Here is a 19,739-nt window from a genome sequence, read left to right on the forward strand (position 1 = left end):
CCGATTAAAAGTGGACAGCTTTAAACCTGTCAATTCACACCTGGCATTAAATGTGTCTTGAGTGACCTCTTGTGATTGGATCTCGACTCCCTGCTCTATATGCAATTACACACCTACATCACTGGAACAAACCTATACAACGTTTTTACACACAGAATATCCTTTTGCATGATGCTGAATTAACAAGGAGGTCAATGAAGTAGCTTTTATGAGTTACCGTTTACTGTATTTGTAAAATTTGACGGGCTGGAACAGCGATGCTGTTACAAAGGGACACTTTTTATGATTAAAGAAACAACTTTAAGTTGTCTCCACACACAACTCTTAAAATCACGCGATTTGTAAGGTAGGGGGATATTGTCGTTACTAGCTCAATGGTTAGTTGAAACAGAGTGCGGTCACAAGCGTCTGTTGTTAACATTGGCAGGCCAAGAGAGCCCAAACATGCCGTTTACATGACATTATTCTCTTCAAGGGGCGTGACATATTTGGTTCAAAGTGAAACGTCTTGTCAACTGTTCAGAATCAGAATCAGAAATACTTTACTGATCCCCAAGGGGAAATTGATAACAACAAGCAGGAGCAAAAGCAACAGGCTGCATGCACCTTCACGTATGCACATTTATATGTTGGTTGGACTGTTGCCATGAAATATAATTAGCAAACAGTAGCAAGCTAACATACTAAAAAAAGATGGTGAACATGATGAACAGTACCCTGACCATGCTTACATAAGCATGTAAGCATGATCATTGTGAGCATATAAGCATACTGAGTTTATTCAGCTCAAACGGCTGTGCCTAAATACAGCCTCGAGAGCTGCTAGCATGGCTGTAGACTCTTGGTCTTGTTTTGTATTCGTCAGCTATCTGGTTTAAACAAAACAAATGACCTGGTTGATTTTAAATGAGGTAAAATCTTCCCATCACAAACTCATCTTAAAACGACAGACCCACCAGCTCTTTCAATGTTGCAGACTTTATGGATTGTGTCAGTCAGGTCTCATTAGTGAGTGATGGCATTTGGTCCTGGAGCCATAATTACTTCTGACAGATGGATAATGATTGTTAAGAAGAATGTCTCCTGTGTGCAGCTGCATTGAAACTGAGGCGAGATTGTCCAAGTGAAGGGGGAAATCACTTTGGGATTTTCCTCATTAATTTCCATTCATCTGATGGCTCAGCAGTGCAGACTCTCATATCTGAGTCATACTTGTTCTCAAATTGCTGTAAAAAGAGGGTTAAAGGCCGTTTCGTGTCTTTTTTATCCCCCAGGTCTATAAGGTTGGATGAGAGTGAATAGAAAGATTAATGTGTGTGAACATGCAAAAGTATAATTGAGTGTGTGCTGGTGGCATAGGCACACTTCAGATGGTGCTTGTCAGCCACAAACTTCTTGAAGTCGAGATGTTTTGTAGTCAATCTTTGGAAATGTTTGCTACATTTGCGCACCTAATTAATGAGAGATCTCGCACTGTGTTTTACTCTAAACTCACAGCACTGATATTCTCCCTAGAGGTCTTCTATGAGGCTTTGAAAGTCCTCTGCTTCTTATCTGTGAACCGGCATGTCAGATTGTAAAGTTAGTTGTTTCTTTTGTTGTGAAAGCCTTTATTCCAGATTTCTTTTTTAACTTCAAAACTAATACTGAAAGGTATGGGCAGTGATAGCATGGATGTTAAAGATGTGGTCCTTAGAGATTGGAGATCTGAGCTCTGCTTTGGGTAAAGTTAAACACCCCGCTTTCCCCTTCTCAAATATCTGTGAGTATCAGCCTGAAGCAGGCTTTTCTACCTCCAGCTGCGCCACTGGAGCCGCTCAGTAGCTGATCTATAAATGACGGCACTTTGGCCAACAGGTTTAAGGTGGTGTGAGCAATTTGAATGTGAAGCAAAGCATTTCTGAGGACGATTATGTGTGTGCAGTCAGGCTTCCCTGAGTCATTAAAGGTTAAAAACGGAGAGTCTGATCAATACATCTCTGGGGAAAAGGTCTGGGTGGACCGCTGAGACTGTGATGAGAAATACAAGACCCCAGGACTCAATAACACACAGCACAACACAAAGCAGAAGGGTGAAACCTCTGCAGAATATGTAAGTTACATTCACCAGGATCTCGGTTTGAACTCAAGGCTGCAGACTGATGTGTTTCAGGCCAGCATGGAGAAGAAGGAGCATCTGGCTGCCGTGTTGATTTGGAGCCATTTCCACTGAAGTGTGCAGGAGAGACTCTGGAGGGAAGAGCTATAGTGGAGGTGTCAGCTGTTTGGCTGAGGCAACTGTCCTCAAATTGTGTGTCTGCTTGTTTTCTGGACCAGGGAGACTTTATTACCAAAAGATGTGGGGCAGGTGACAGACTGCACTAACCAGCTTGACTCCTCTCATGACACTATAGATGTGTGCTCTGTATTACTATTGTTATTATTATTATTATTATCATTATTTTTATTATTGTTATTTATTTGACAATGCATCATTATCTGCATATTTTGCTCCAATGATGCTTTAAATTCCTTTTGAAAGGATTGTGCTTTGGTATGTGAACTTGTCAGAGAATCTGACCTCTATCAAAATGAAGCTTTCAAAATTTCATCATGCCACCAAGAGGCCCGTCCATCTGTCTAGCAGGATTAGTTTCCTGTTTGTCTGCTCATTTTCTGATAAAAGTAGGATTTTGGGAATGCATGCATTCCAACTGCGGAAAAGTACACATCGTCTGACCCCTGCCATGGATTAAGAAACAGCAGTAGGGGCCAGTTCCTGCAAACCACCCGCTGTTAAAACCTTGCCTGCTTCCGCCACTGCCCACCATAATTGGATTCCTCTGCCAAAATGCTTTATTTCACTCCAAGCACAGGTTTCTCAGTAAAACGCTCAGTAATTTGATATATTTTTTTACCTCATGCACTGCTGCAGACTGTGGCTGTGCTGTTGACTCCCTCCACCATCGCACCTTCCTCCGGTGTGGTTCCAGTAGTCTGTTTCTGGAGGCGTTTCTCTCGAAGCTATGTCTTCCATGTCTCAGTGATATGTGTCTGCTCGGCTCTGTTCTGACACCCCTGGGCTTTGATTGTGCTCCCCAGTGAATCATTAGCAGGCTGCTGGAATTCATGCAGGGAACACCCCAGAGAGAAGAACCTGTACCTCAAAATATAACTGTGTAGCCACTTGTACAACAATTGTTTTAACTCCGCAATGAGACGTAAAATGCCTGGCTGAATCTAGGTTAGACTTTCCAGTAGAAATGGTAATTACGTAGGATTGGATGACATTACAGCAAGGTTGCATCACTGATGCTGCTTTTGAAATACCATATGTAAGCTGAATCACCTACCTCACTCTATTCTCGCCTCTATTCTTACATCTGATCTTATATACTTATATATACTTACAGATATGGTATAAATAGGTAATGTGGGCACTTTTCCTGCACTGATGAACCTGATGCCTCCTTGTTGATATGGAAACCATTCTACACAGACATTTCACAGCAAATGGCATTTCTCTAAGATGGATGTACAGTAAAAAATTATACACAGGCTCCTATAGTGGAAATAAACTTGTGTAAGTATTATTAGCTAATGTAGGTCAGTTCATTATTTCATTATTTTCCTCTCATTCAGGCCTGTTCCTCTTCCATCCTCTCATGTTCCTGAGTCTATCATGAGTCACAGCGACCTAATGCCAAAAATGTTTTTAAGTGAACCAAACTTGTAATTGAGGTCAACATGGTTTGATCATTTGTTATTTGTTGCTCTGTTATAATGAAGGTCCAACTTCAGTCATGTTCAAGTACTTTAAAGTTAAAATCCCTCAGATTTCTGGTAGATTTGGTGACATCTTGGTTACTGGTGGTCACATCAGGCCTGTGTTGATGTTGCTCCTACAACATCATAATTGATGGTGCTTCAGGAACATTATTTCTAATTACGAGAAAGCGACAAAGTCAGCATTTCAAGGAAGCAGTTGTGGATTAATTGGCTGAGTGCGGGACTCTCACCCAGGAGACTGGGCTTTGTATCCCAATTGGAATGTACTGTTCCATTATTATTTTCCATTTCTTTTCAGTTTTTTGTCACTTTTGGTTAGGTTAAGGGAACAAAAATACTTGGTTAGGGTTAAAATATACCCTTCAACAACATTTAACAAGTGTTATAATGGGCAAACTCTTCAGTGTGTGTATTTTATCGGTCTTTTTCCCTGAGTTGCAAAGCTATGACATTACAAAAATGTGACTGGTCAGTTGCAGTGATGGTCCTGGGGTGATATAGTGGCAGTAGTAAATGTGTTTATTGCATAAGCAGTAACTTAATACAGTTCTGATATGATGTGAGGAGATTAAACAGTAAACAGGGAAGCTGGTATCAATAAGACAAACTTACAATCTCAATACAATTGAAATATATTGAATGTCTATTAGTGAAAAAACACTAATACAAAAAAGGATTTTCAACTTGACTGTATAACCTGCTGCTTTTTACACAAACAGTGCCGCAGTTTTCTTTTGTTTTCGTCACTAACGTGATGCGTTCAACATAATATCACTCGACTTATCCTGGTAGAAGTTGCTGTCTACTGTAACGTTAAGGTACATTTAACACACCTGGGAACTGGAAACCAGCATATGGAAAAAATGTCTGCTACCAGTCGTTTATTTCCTTTTCACCCTTGACCAAACTGAGTTTAAACAGAGTGTTCAGCTTGTTTGATTAAAGTCCCCTGTAGCTTTGGCCTGCTCTTTAGTTTGTCTAAGGGAACAGTGTGTCGCAGTGAAGATGCCAGGCTGTAGGATGAAAATGTTGACATATGGCTTTAAATCAACCACATTTTGCTTCCCTAAAAATGGCAAACACAGGAAAAAAAGACAAGTAGCAGAAGGTCAGACACATGGAGGAGGCGTCATGTGGTGAAGGGCAGAAACACCAATGTATGTGTTATCTCAGCAATATTTGTCCATTTGATTTCACTGCAATGTGCTATGTGTGTGTGCCCGTATCTGTGTGTGTTCATGTCCGCCCCTGTGCTTTCTCCATATGAGCACGCAGAGCAAAAGGAAGTGGACCGTCACATGAGCATGAATAAAAAAATGTAATCAAAGCTTGAAAACAGTTTGATAAAACAAGACTTGTTCCGAATGTGGATATGACTCAGCGGCATCCTGACGCCTGTGTACAACCACCTGTACCTCTGTGTCAGATTGCTCTGTCGTACTTCAGGGTAAATCTGTTGGGGTTTAGCTGAGCTGAACCAAAGCGTCTTCAGTATAAATCACCCTCATGCTGCCTCGAAGGAACTAAGGAGCTCTGCTAGCTGAGCCTGCTCCTGTCTCCTCCTTGGTCAGGACGTTGTTTGTGCCAATGTGACCTGACAGGGGGAAAGAAAATATGTCTTTTAGCAGGCTGAGAGCTATAATTAGCACAGTATGTGTCTTTGATCAGTACACAAGGTCAAAAGAAAAGCTGGGCAGTGAACAGCAGCAAGTAGCTTCCCTTATGTCTGGCATCCTAAATGTATTGAGATGCAGACCTGATAGGAGGTTTTGTGGGTTACCTAAATACGGCCATACTGTCCATCTTTGTCATGATTGTTAATCGCTATCAGTAAGGCAGAACTTTTTGACATATTCCAGTGATGCTGATTTGATTTAATTGACCAGTAGTGGAGGATATGAGGTGGTGTATCAGGGCCACTTTCAGTTCACTAAAATCCAAAACACATTTTTTGTAGTTTTAAGCATGTTTTGATGACTATCTGGAAAATATTATGTATCGCTTTTATTTTGGCAGCGATAATTGTGGCATTAATTTTTTTACATCGCCCATGCCTATTGCAAACACCACAACACATGAACAAAAATAAAGCATACAGTAAGGTTAATGAAAAGAAAAGGGGTGATAACAATGGCTAATCTATTGGCCAACAGTGTCCTTCACATCTAAGGCACATCATGTTAGAAAGTGCTAAAAGGAAAAGTTACCATCTGTAGTACAGCTACTGTTCACAAGTCATATGTGCCTCTGGAATAAAACCAAACTTCTTTCTCTTTGTTATACGCTTGACAAATGTGAAAAGTATAATGATCATCTATTCATTTCATTGGAAGAGAGTATACTCTGTTGTGCTTGCAGTATCTTTGTCAACTCAACCAACAAATGGGACAAGTCTATAAAACCTACCAGAAGAGGCTACACAATGTGTCTGATGTGTTTGTTCAGTAACACTTCTGTCAAAATCCAGGTATTATTTTTTACTTCTCTAGACAAAGAGATTGTCTTCTGCTTCCCATTTCCTCTCAAATTTGATTTAAAATTGATGTTGTTTTAGGATTCAGAGCTGCTTCCTTAGATATGTTTAGTTGTGAGTACAAGACTAGTATGCCTTTGCATGTTTAGACTAGTGAAGGAGGTACCATCAGACCAAATATCTCTAAAAGAATGCACACCGTCCGGCAAATCAGCCTCAAGCTAAGTCAGTTTTATTTTCCTAACCGTACATCACACATCACCCTCGATTTCCATAAGGGAAAAAATCACCCAAAAAACAAGACATGGTCATAGTATAAAAAAAAATTACATGTGAGTAAGTTTACCTGGGTTTCTCATTGGAGGCTAATCAATCTGATGTCATACCTTTAACCTTATCTTCAACATTTGTTTTGCTCAATTTGTCCAAAAGGGCAAAAAGGTACAAGAGCAAGAGTGAGAAAGATTTAATCTGTAGATGCCACTACCCTGTGGCTCTGCGTTGCAAGATCAATACTCTATCAACCAGCAGTGAGTTAGAGCTAAGCCCTATCTAGCTTTTTGTCTTTGCGTTGGTTCGCTCAGCAGACAGGCTGGACTGACAGGACACAGTACAAAGTGACTTCCTCTATTGACAGATAACCTAGAATCAACTGGAGAAGTTACTTACTCTAAGGACACTTTTAAAGTCAGTTTGCTTCTACTGAAGGTGTAATATTAGAACATGTCTGCCAGTGCATCTGGCACTTAGAGTAAACCTCAAAACTCAAATTAGCCCTAATTTAATGCTATAATCAGTCGCAAAAGCAATTTCAAGAACAGCGTGTCCCAGGTCTTGTTGATGCCTTGCTGCATTTTGTATGCTACCATGATATCCCATTAATTTTGGAAGGTTTAGTCATTTGCATGCTGGTTTAAGCCAACAGGATACATTATGTTTCCTGCTTCGACAACACTCTCCTACTTCCTTCTGAGCTAATGAGGCCATTTGTCTTCTGATGCCCAGGAGAATGTGCTTATCACTGCATTACCTATTAAGCTTCTCATGGCCTCCAAATGAAAAGAGCTGTCATTAATATCCTTCATGGTAAAAGAAATAGACTTTAAGGGGTTAGGGAGTGAGTGTCAGATGACTGAAGTCTGGCGCTCTGCTCTTGAACATCACTGAATGATTGATTGAGCTCAGTTCTTGACAGGGTGCATTAAGAGTGACATCCAGCAGCCTAAAACTCACACGCATATATTCATACTAAGGTTTCATCAGGTTGAGGTTTTGAATTTTGTACCTATTTTCAACTCTAAACAAATATAGAAAATAAACTACAATGTCTGTTGACCATCACATGGTGAAAATATGCGTTAATTTAGATTATGTGATACTTAAAATCAACCAACATTTTAAAAGTCTATAGCCAATCTATGTGAGGCTATGGTTAGGCGCGGTGCTGATTTAGCTGAAATGATAATGTTAGCATGCTAACATGCTCATAATGACAATGCTAACATGCTGATGTTTTGCAGGTATAATGTTAACCATGTTCACCATTTCAGTTTAGCATGTTAGTATGCTGACATTTGCTAATTAGCACCAAACACGAAGTATAGTCATTCTCCTCATAGACAATGGTCAGTTGGAGCACTTTAATGGCTTGAACAGACATGAAACTCTCCCAGGATAGGCCTGCATTAAAAGATGTGACTCACAAGGTGAATTTCGGCAAGAAAAACGCCTAATTGTATCACAATATGATAGGATAGGTGCAAATTAACTCACATATCTACACACATCTTGGATACATTTATTTAAGCCTGGAAGCGAAACACCCTGCACGTAATCAAGCGTTATTATTAGTGCTAACATTAGCTAATGGGTTATCAAATACATTGCTTTACCTTGAATTATGGCCTGATGTCCCTCCAGATTTTCACTGTCATCATCATCCATTGTATCCATAACAGATTGTGACAGACAAAACATGATTTCTCTAAATAGAGAAATAATAAAACTGGTGGCCATAGAATTGACCAATGTGATTGTTACATTACCTGGGAGAGTCTCATGTTCCTCTGTTAAGCAATACTGAGGATACCATTGAAAGAAAAATTTGATATTGGAATAGAAATGGGGAAAAACAATTCTAGACCAAAGTGGTGGACTCACTGACCAACCAACAGACTGACACTGCCAGCCCTGGGGGAACCACTAGCTTGGTTAAATACGTTAAGAGCTGGTTAGCAGCTCCTCAAGGCAGATTAATTACAGTTTTCACACTCTGCTGAGGAAAGTCATACATCAGTGACATATATGGTGAGCAAAACTGACGTCCCCATATCTGATTATCATAAATCTCAACATCAACCCAATGTGATGGCAAACCCATACTGTATATAGGTCTACCATGCACTTCCACATGAATTGTGTTTAAGAAAGATGAAAAGGATTAGAAGCGGTGAAATGTTGACAACATTGGCCCCAGAGGAGAAGGCTCCAGGTGGGGTTGTCGGAGCGTGGAGCTCCTTCCCACTGTACCTCCTCCAGGAGACATAACATGGCTGGGTGAGCTCCCCTGTGCAGGGCCCTCAGTCTGTCTGTGTCACATCCCATTTGTAATGCTCACGATAGGTGATTCACACAACAATGGATTGCTTTTGTTTGTTTTTTTTTCTTGGATTTTTTCGCAGATGTGCTGTAGCTGGGCTCGGGGAAAAAGTCTTCCATTTATAGTCGAACAGGGAGACAGTTTTTGAGTGTTTGCGTGTGTGCATGTAAGAGTGGGTGAGTTTACATGCGTGCAGAGCATGTCACAGGGATTAATGTTCAGTAAGTGCTATCCCTGCCATCTACAGTAATATTGCCTGTTTTTATTCAGTATCACACTTTCCATTAGGATTCCATAAAGCATTATTACTGTGTGTGTCAGTCTCCATCTCTGCTGCTATTACTCACTTCGGTTATTTCTTCTCTTTCTATCTATCGGCTCGCCTCCTTCTCATTCTCCCGTCACTTTCCCCTTCAGCCCACCCTCACACTCGCCGCCCCCCCACGAGCCTAACATTTTAAAACCTTCTAATTAAACCAGAAAGTCATTCCAAGCAGATGGCACGAGCTGGCCTAGGTAATTATTGCCAAGTGAACCATGGCCCCTGTAGACCTTCACTGAAATGAGTAGCAAGCTCAAGACTCCCAGAGAGAAAGTGCTCAACGTGGGCACATCTGACCTGCACAGGCCACGCACCGGATCAACGTGAGATTTTCAAGGTCTTTGTCCTGCAATCAAATCAAGTCTTAAGCACCAACGCCTACTGCTTCGCCTTAAATTCTCAATTCTGCCCTCAGCTCTCTTTTTGATTCTTCTCATGGGAGTCAGATTAATTATTTCAATAAGAATTTTCTGAATCTTCCAGGATTTGTCGAATGTTATGAATCTAATTATTCTGTTTCCTTTAAACTTGGTACTATGCCTCAGGGTCTCTCATTGTGTGTCTCTCGCTGTCTTCCACCACCACACCTACCTACATGAGTGATAAACAGGATTTGAAAATATTCATACGGTATGCGAACATGTTTGTCTGTGTTGCAGGAAATACCAGTTGTTGTTTTTTTTTGTTTTTTTCATAAAGTGAGCACAGCACTAATGAGTTTATACACTTGAGGGAGGTGTTGGTTAAAAGGATGTCACAGTCCTCCTTTGCCCCATAATCATCTGTCTTCACCTTTAACAAAGGCCTGCGTTCCTGCTCTCTAATGAGGACACAAGTGGCACTTAAGATGCACTCAGGAAAGCCTATGCACTTTATGTGATCTAAGAAAAATAACAAACAAAAATGTGTTGGGTTTTTTGGGTGGCAAACTCCGAGGCTTGGGGTTTAGAGGAGAGGGACATGAAGGAAGAACAGAGGGAGAGGGATTGTTAGTTTAATGGGGACTTAAAGAAAGAATGTTAATTGACATTTTTGAAGTGAAATCAAAACACATTTACCGCTGAAACACATGTCCTTATAAGAGCGACACCATTAGAAATTTCATAATTTTCTTCTGGTTGCGTCAACAAGCCAAGATGAGCCGTTATTGCTTTGACTTTGCCACTCTGACACCGGAGATAATTGAGAATGGGGCGATTAAATAAGATTTAGAATTAGAGACAAGCAGTTTCTAATCTGAGTGCTTCTTGGTGGCGGGCTATCCGGTACTATAGCTGAACTGCATTAACAAGACTTACAGTCACATCATAGATACCATGACCCATACTGTAAATGTGATAATTAGATTTCAGAGGGATTTTATGCGTGTTGAAAGATAGCCAAAGATGAGACATAGTTGTGAGACTAAGATAGGGGTCTATATGTCCCCCTCACTTTTCAAAAAACAAGTTTACAGTTTGATTTCCTCACTCATATCTCTCTAAACAGACCTGTTATGTCCAGCTGCCATAACTGATATGTGACACATGAAACTCTGTTGATTAAAATACTACTACCCTTTACCCACTGGGTAGTACAGGTAAGACTGTACTAGTTGAATCAATCAAAATGAGGCTGTAACGGACAGTGAAAGTGATACAAGAATTGTTGTTTTTGCAGACCGTTGCACCAACTACACAGAAGTATTACCCTCAGTTTGAGTGTGAAGTCACTCCATCATTGTAAGGTGTTAGTTTTAATACTGAATTTGCCACTTTTGTTGCAGGCATTATTGTGGCAAAATACATTTTCAGCAACCATCACTCCTGTGGTACAATGGCATTTTTCTTGCTAATCCAAGTTTGGCAAATTGAAAGGCTGATTGATCACTAGAAAACTGTTGTGCTGATTAAAGAAGCAATACAATTGGCCTTCCAACTTGAGTATCTGGAGCATCAGCATCTTTGCTTTTGATTAGGGCCAGGAGAAAAGGATGTCTGAAAGTGTCAGTCTAGTTCTGAGAAATGAAGACTATTCCATGCAAGAAACTGCCAAGAAACTGATGATCTCTGACAACAGTGTGTACTAATCCCTTCAAAGAATGGCACAGGCTGGCTCTAACCAGAATAGAAAGAGAAGTGAGCAAGAGGGCAAGTGCATCCCAGTCTCTAGTTTGAGAAACTGACGTCTCACAGCTCCTTAACTGGCAGCTTCATTAAGTGGTACCTGTGAAATACGAGTCTAAACGTCAACAGTGAAGAGGTGACTCCAGGATCCTGGCCCTCTAGGCAGAGTAGCAAAGAAAAAGCTTTATCTGAGACTGGCCAATAAAAGGAAAAAGATTAAGATGGGCAAAAGAACACAGACATTGCACAGAGGAAAACTGGAATAAAGTGTTCTATTCATTTGGCAACTTATTTGATTAAAGTGCGAGTTTCTATGGAAAACATGTTATTTTTTGGTTGACCCTAAACTTTTGAGCAGAAGTGTATGCCACATCCTAACTAAATTGACTGTAATCAACATATTGTTGCTGGAAGTGACATTACATCGGGTGCAAACTAATGATGAAAGTGCGGACAGTAACAACAGCTTTTTTCATCAGAAAGGAGATAGTAATGTATATGTGTGAAGTAGTTTACATTAATAATTCAACAATCGTTAATCGATTGCTTTCGCTGTAGTTATATTTGTTTTTAAACATGGTAATGACAACTGAATCACTTAAATATGGCCGTGAATAATAACTGCATTAACAAAAGTCTTGCTGAAAATACTTGACGAAAGTCAATAAATTAATATTTACAAGCTTTACAAGATTCACTGCAGCAGACATGAAAGTCTTAAGTGAAAGCACACTTGTGCCCTTGTTTAGTACAAGTAAAGGCTGCTTCATATGGAAATCGAAAATGTTTGTAGTTCCAAACGGCCCTGCTGAAGGCCGGGGTGAGAGAGAGGTAGGAGATGTGATAATTATTTAGAAATGGGGATTACAGAGTATATTTTCAGGCAGTCTCTTCTAGTAGACATTTATAGCATTGCACTCTGTTGTTCATATTAAAAGTGACAGAAGTAGTTGTGTAAAGGGGGAAAAAAGAGACCTGAGAGAACAGCTCAGTGGCTCCTTCCTACCTCCACACTGCTGACCAAGTGTGAAGAGAGTATGAACGGTCCATTTTGGAAAGTAACAGAAATTGTTGCACACAAAAGGAGTGTCTGTCACAGGAAATGTGCTCTAGACATGAAAAACACACCTTCCTGGAGTCTCTCCATTTTTTTTAACAATTCCACAATGACAGCAGTTAGTGAGGAATGACCTACATACCATTAGTGAAAAGTTACATTTCTGACTTAAACGTTTATGGTGCAACACATTTTGACTGAAGTTAAAGTATAACTCCTCCACTATGTTCAAACTAACACTTGAGCCAACAGTTGCACTTTCCTGCCCTTCGATACTAAGGGTCAAGAAAGAGCAGGAGTTGGAGAAGTGAGTCAGATTAGTGTGAGCGCAGCAAAGAAAAATCACTGCCTGCTCTCTTTCCTTACAGCCCCTCAGCTAAGCTTAAGCTCCCCGCACATCTCTAAATGCTCTATCTAATTTGAAGCATCAGACCCAAGATGGGGGCCAGCTTAGGAACAGTTGCAACCGTGTAGCAACACCAGAGAGCTCAGCTGAGGGCCTTTTACCCAGTGATTTATTGGACTGTACTGCAGGTCCTCTAGGAGAAACAGGCTGAGAAAATTGAATGGCTCTGACCTCTGTCTACTTCTGGGTCTCTGGCCGAGCTTGCAGCCTCTTTGCTACAGGTGTTTTTTTTTATGTGTACATGTTTCTCTTGGAACACAGCGGGTTAGTGAGACTTGGGAAGCAACTTTGATGAGCTCTGTAATGTTGAAAGTTTCGATCACTTTCTTCTTACTGCTTAAACAGGCCTTTTCCTGACATGTTTTTGATTTCCAATTCTCAGCACGCTTGACATGTTTATCAGCCCGTGGCCTTGCTGGCTCGTAGCTTTCTGCGGTAAACAGGTTTGGGAGGTAAAAGGTTTAACCTTCCCCGAGCTCGTAGTGTTCAGCAATCAGCATCCGTTTCACTGCTCTGAGATGGAAAACCTGAAGGAGAGATTAGACTTTTGGAGAGCAGCAGATGGAGGGAGGGGGAGACAGCACAATGAATGAGTGTCGAGAAAATAGGGAAAGTGGAGATAATTAGTGAAGGATATCAGGAGAGAGAGAGCACCGGAGAGGGCTGCAGAGGAATAATGTGAGATGATGAGCCTTTGATGAGAGGGATGATTGCTCAGATTCAGATAATGTGACCAGTTTCATGACAGAGATTAAGCCCCACTGCATGATGACCATGCTCTTAACCTGTAGTACTGTACCATCCTCACACTTCCTGTTGTCTCTTTCTGTCTCTCTCTCCCTCTGAGCAGCCAGGAAGACATGTGCCCCAGCAGAGTTCGCCTGCCTAAATGGCCAGTGTGTCCCGGGACGTTGGCGATGCGATGGGGAGCCAGAGTGTCCTGATGGCTCTGATGAGGCAGAGGAGACCTGCAGTAAGTGAACGCATACAGCTGCTCCCATCAAGGACATCTTTTTAGGATGCTTCCTGTTTGTTGCGAGTTATGGGATTTTTTTTGCAGGTGTGATCATGGTTTTGTTATGAATATAGTACTCTCTAAAGTATCTGTTACAACTGTGTCTATTAGGACAAGAGACACAAGTGATCAGACAATCAGCCAGGTTGTCATTAAGATGACTGTTTAGCCACACTGTTATAGCTGTAATCTTTTGATGAAGGTCAAATGTGTGACAAAACAGCAGTGTTTCCCACACATATATTTTACTGTGGCTGTCCCCTCAGGTAAGTTATTGGCGACCAAGTATATTTGGCAACCCATTTTAGCATTTTATATTTTATTTTATTTTTTTGTCTCTCCGAGAAGACAACGCCATCCGTGATGTATTAACTCGTGGAGAATCTGCCTTCTCTGTCTCATCTACTGTCAATCAGACATGCTCTGCAGACAGCGAGAGAGACGCTCTCCTATTGAATGCAGGCCTTCTTGTGTCGTAGTTTTGTACAAACATGTAAGTGCACCTGGTTTATGCAATGTTGTTCCATTCCCGTTGGTTTTGATCGGCAACATAATTAACAACAAGCTTCCTCCACAACAGAATCGCAGGTGAAAAAATCCTGAATGCGAGGGCGACTTTATAAAGAGCTTATGCTGATGAAGAAAGAAAACATTGCTGGTAGAGAGAAAACAGAAAGGAGAGAGAAATAGAAAGATGAAGCAGGCCAGTGTGTGTTCATTAAGATGGACATTTCAAGCAACTCTAATGTAATGTAATGGTAGTTGTTCTCCAGATGTAAGATTTAAGTTTGTCTGGTACAAACCCCAACAAATGTCACATCATCATGATATTAATAGTTTTCTTTTCCATGAATCACTAATCATGATTCGTATCACAATCCAAATATCTGTCAAAACATTTTTTTTACCATCTAAACCAGCATTTCTCAGCCTGAGGGATATGTACCCCACTTGATGCTGCGAGTTGTTAGATGATTACTGGAATACAAAATAAGAAAACCAGGATTTGGCTAAATAAATAAATAAATAAATTCTTTTACCTTTTCAGACTTTAAACTTTACTTTTTTCTTGTGAAATACTGTATACTTGCATCTCTTCAGGCCTCATAAAAGTGTTAAAATGAAACAGCCTTATAAGGGAAGCATGCAGCCTGAAGCAAGGGATTGCAAATAGATGTTAGATGTCACAAGAAACGAATATCTAAGCCACTTGTTTCGAGGTAAAACCAAATGTGAGTGCGCCCATGATGTCAGTCATAATCCCTCTTTGCACAGAAAAATCTGGCAACTATGGTTAATTACATAAGGTCAAAGTTACATCAGGACGTTGCTCTGGCAATGGCAGATGTTTATATTATACAACCTGTATGATTGTCAGCCAGCTTGTGCTTCTTGGCCTTTGGACTGATCTCAGTTGTAAATTCAGTACTATTATTGATAAAAAATCATGCACTAAACTACAAAAATAAGAACCAGGTTGTATGAAACTGTAATTTCCCTTTAAGGAATTGTTGTCTGTGGTGTGTTTGATCTCAACTAGAGCATTTAAGAGAGGCGCAGTGGGATCTACTGTTACAGTCGTCTTTTTTTACACTAGGGAAAAAAAGAGGCCATGGCTGGCTAAATATGTTGACATTTTACATGTTGCATCTGGATACGCTGTCGTGCATTTATCTCAGACGTTTAAGACAGGATTTAATTTGACTCCCAGAACCTGCATTCAGGTTGCTAATTTTCCTTGTCATCTGGGCTCCGGCGGCCATTCAGCCGCCTCGCATGCCTCCACTCGCCCACGCACTTCAGTACTCAACGCTGTCTGATGGCGAGAGGATGGAAAGGCCTCGATTACCTCTCTGCCAAGCTGTTAGAGCTGAAGATCTCTGGCTGGCTCACTTTTCGCCTGTGCCAGTCTAGCACACCCACACACAGGCCCTGATGGGGGTTAGGTGAGCTGACGTCTCGTCAGCCAAGCAGGGGCTCAAGCGTGGGAGGCCTGAACCAGTGATTAATTGTTTTCTTTCTTTTTCAAATGCTAATTTCTTTTTTCCTGTGGCTACTTGCTTCTCTCTTGGGGTTACACATATCAGAGGGAGCTGAAAGCACTACACTGATAAATAATGAAAGTATTCACTCATTATAGTACCAGAAATGTGTTACACTGAACAGGCATCTCAATGCCTTCGTCGGACAAATGTTATCCTCATTGTAATACATTTACAATAATTTACCTCCGCCAAGACCCAACAGTCCCCTTTAATTAAATCAAGGCTTGAAACTTGAACTCAAACTTGATAGCCCTGTATCACTCTAAATGTTAAACCACCCATAACTACTTAACCATAACTTGATCTGCATCAAATTGTACCCACTCATAGATACCAGTCACCTAAATATGCCATCTGTTTTTTTTTTTTTATCAAGATCCATTTGATCCATGCATTAGTCCCTGAGAAAAATTTCGGATCTGCATCAAAAGTTGCATCAAAAGTTAATGGGGTCTCTTCTGGGTTGAGAACCGTCCTCCATCCAAGATTTGTGGAAATTTGTTCAGTAGATCTTGTGTAATCCTGGTGACAAACCAGCAAACAAACAAACAAACAAACAAACAAACGGACACAGGTGAGAACATAACCTCCTTGGTAGAGGTAAAGATTTCAATTTTGACTCTGGGACATAAATTCGTTTTGCAGATAAACAACCAGTAAATAAACCAATGGGCTTGCTGAGACATCTGAATGTTGGTCAGCTGCCTAAATGACCAGCTGGTGTTGCCCCGCTAGCCAGTCCTTACATCTCTTCTGTTCATTTGTATATGAAATCTAGACAATTCATTTCTTCCCTTTAAAAATCTTAAACTAACTTTTGCTGTATGACGTTGCAGGTTAGTTGAGTTGTTTTAAACTATTTTTGGGGGTCTTTTTGCCATTTTTTTTTTTTTTCTTCAGCATTTAATACAATGCAGCCACATCTCTTAATAGAGAGGCTCGTGTCTAAATTTGAATTGTCTCACCAGCTTGTGTTATGGATTTTAGATTTTTTAACTGGCAGAGAGCAAAGAGTCTCTGTTAATGGCTGTCTCTCTGACTCTGTAACCATCTCCACGGGTTCACCCCAAGGGTGCGTCCTTTCACCCTTACTTTTTATTATGTATACTGACGAATGCAGGAGCAGGCAGGCGGACAGCTATCTGATTAAATTCTCTGATGACAGTGCACTGCTGTCCCTCCTCTATGGTTCAGAATCAAAGAATGAGAGCGCCCTAACTGATTTTATCTCCTGGTGTGACTATAACTTTTTGGATTTAAATGTATCCAAAACCAAGGAATTGATTATTGATTTTAGACGTAAGAAGGAAATTCCTATTGAGTGCATCATACATAACGAAAAAGTTGAAATTGTCTCATCATACAAATACTTGGGGACCTTTTTTGACGACCATCTCAAATTTGATGTGAACACGGATTTTATTGTGAAGTGAGGACAACAGAGAATTAATCTTCTCAGGAAACTAAATTCTTTCTCTGTCAGGCCTGTTATACTTACTTGAGAGCCTTATGTGTTTTTCCTTTATTTGCTGGTTTCACTGTCTTTCAGTTAAAGACAGAAACAGCCTGACCAGTATTGTTAAGTCCTGCTCTAAGATTACCGGAGTGAAACTAAGAGACTTAAGTTTCTTCTGCAACCAGCAAATCCTCCGAAAAGCAGAGTGCATTTTAGCCTCCCTGAGTCATGTCCTTGCAGGTGAATTCTCTCTGTTGCCTTCAGGGCGCCGTTATGTCCTACCTATGTGTAAAACAAACCGCTTCTCTAAATCATTCGTCCCCTCTGCACTCAGACTTTTAAATTCTTCATATGGTTTTATTCTTTTTCTTATTTCTTAATTCTTTGAAGCAATGTGTTTTGTAAATTCTTTTAATTATACAGTAGGCTATCACAGGCTCTTATAGTTATTATCCATACTAAGCTCCATGTTGTCTGATGTGATATACTGACTATTTATTGACTATTTATTGTGGGCCATGTAGGCTATATGAACCACGACAACCTGCTGCTCAAAACTAATTGCCCCTTGTGGGATTAATAAAGTTGTTTGAATTGAATTTGAATTGAATTGAACGGTGGCAAAAGCTCCGTGAAAATATGGACCAGAAAAGCGATGATGATACAGCTGAGTTTTTGTTGAACAGGTAATCTTTCGTCTTTATTGTGGATGTTGTGACACAGATAACTTTTATGCCGATGCTGGCTTAAGACTGTGAAAGCTGCTGTTAGTTTTTTTCTGTGTTAGACGGCGTTGAAACAATTGCTGTTGCTGCAATATTGTCAACACTTGTTTACTTGTTCGACGGAGACATTAGCCTCTATGTTAGCATTGTAAGCTAAAATTGCTATCATGTTTACACCAAATCAGCCTATTTATTTGCTCATGGCAGCTAAATGAAGCAGCAAGTAATGCAAGTAAGTTGAATGAATGAATGAAATCGTTACTCCGCATTCAAAGCTGGCACCGTATTTGGTTTCTGCCGGCTGGCTTGTTGCTCTTGTTGCTTGTTGCGGGAGGGCGTGTGTCGTGGGAGGCTCCGAGGGGAGAGCGATACGAGCTTGGAGGGGAGGGATTAAGGAGCACAGAGGGGAGGGGTGTGTGTGTGGGGGGGTGCTTTTTTAAAATCTTTCTCAGAACGTAGACCATAGCTTTAAGTTTGAGAAAGTGTAACTACCAGTATCACAGTAACATGATAATCAGCCATCACACAATACCAGAATATATTAACCAAATAAAAATATTTCAGTTACTTATAGCAGTGGGACTTTTCAAGAATGCCTTCAATGATGTCTTGTGCGAGTGTTGAGTGTTTGGATGAGACAGCAGAGCTATGGTGAATGATGATGCTGATATTGTGTAACCAGTTTGAAACAGATATTTTGGCTCTACCCACCGTTATCAGGCTTTGATCTCAAAAACCCTTTTTTTGAAGTAATTGTGGGAAGGAATTAAAATGCGCCAAGCGGAGCGGGAAATGAATCAAGCAAAAGCCGAGTGAATCTTTCAGAGGATATTCATTTTTAGTTTTGTTCCATTTTATTGGCTGTGGATGTGTGGGTCGGCCGGATGAATTATGTAGCAGCCGAGCAAAGCTTCGAATGTCACCCCCAGAAAAGTTGAGTGCAAGGAGGGAGACATAAAGGGACCTTCTGAAGGATAACAAGTTTATATTGGAAATCCAATTAAAGATAAATGAAGGAAGGATTCATCTCTTGGCTGTGGAAGAAAGAGACAGAGATCTGGGCTGAGAAGAAAGCCATGTATATTGAAATCCCACTTGCGTTCATATGTTGTTGTTTTGTGGAACTTTTGTGAACACCAACAGAGAGAATTTTTGTTACGGTTCTTATTTCTCTTTGCAAAAAATAATCAGTATAGATTCTTCTTTTTGTCAGAAATGTTGCTGATTGTGTGTTTAGATCAAGGCTGTACACTGAACAGAGGGATTGCTAATGAGATCCAATTCATCTGAGCTGTCTCTCAGTTTTGAGTGGATGCCACTGTGCCATTATCACACTAAGGAGACAAGAGAAGCAAATAAAAGCCTCAAGGATGGACATTGTGCGAACAGGCATGCTGCATCTTAGGCAACAGCGACTAAGCCTACTCTTGAATGGCTCTCTTATCCAACATCTCATTAACCTCGTTTCACTGGTAAATTACCTGTCTTTGTGGGCTGCTTGGTAAGAATACAGAGCTATAATGAGAACTGTACGTCTGTCAGTGAAAATCTCTTGATGTGGTCTATTTTTCTGTCAAAAAACAAAACAAAAAACAACCTCTCACATGAAAATGTGGTATATCCTGCCACTTCAGTTCCATGCATCACTTCACTTTAAAGTCAAAAGCTTCCAAGCTTCACATTTATCAATTAAACTTTGCTGAAGTGAGGCTTGTTTGGCTGTCTTAACAGAATTTCACACCGACTGCATCCAATCCGTACCGTGATA

General features: G+C 40.6%; 1 protein-coding gene across 2 annotated transcripts in view; it reads left to right on the forward strand.

Annotated features, from left to right (window-relative positions):
- The window catches only part of LOC141017450 (low-density lipoprotein receptor-related protein 8-like), a 94,915-nt gene that overhangs the window by 17,685 nt on the left and 57,491 nt on the right, over positions 1-19,739 (forward strand). For both annotated transcript variants that reach the window (XM_073492176.1, XM_073492177.1), the window contains exon 3: positions 13,581-13,703. In XM_073492176.1, the coding sequence (XP_073348277.1) occupies positions 13,581-13,703 (123 nt within the window). The remainder of the gene's footprint in view (positions 1-13,580; positions 13,704-19,739) is intronic.

Source organism: Pagrus major, chromosome 21 (assembly GCF_040436345.1).
Source record: "Pagrus major chromosome 21, Pma_NU_1.0".
Taxonomy (NCBI): Eukaryota; Metazoa; Chordata; class Actinopteri; order Spariformes; family Sparidae; genus Pagrus; species Pagrus major.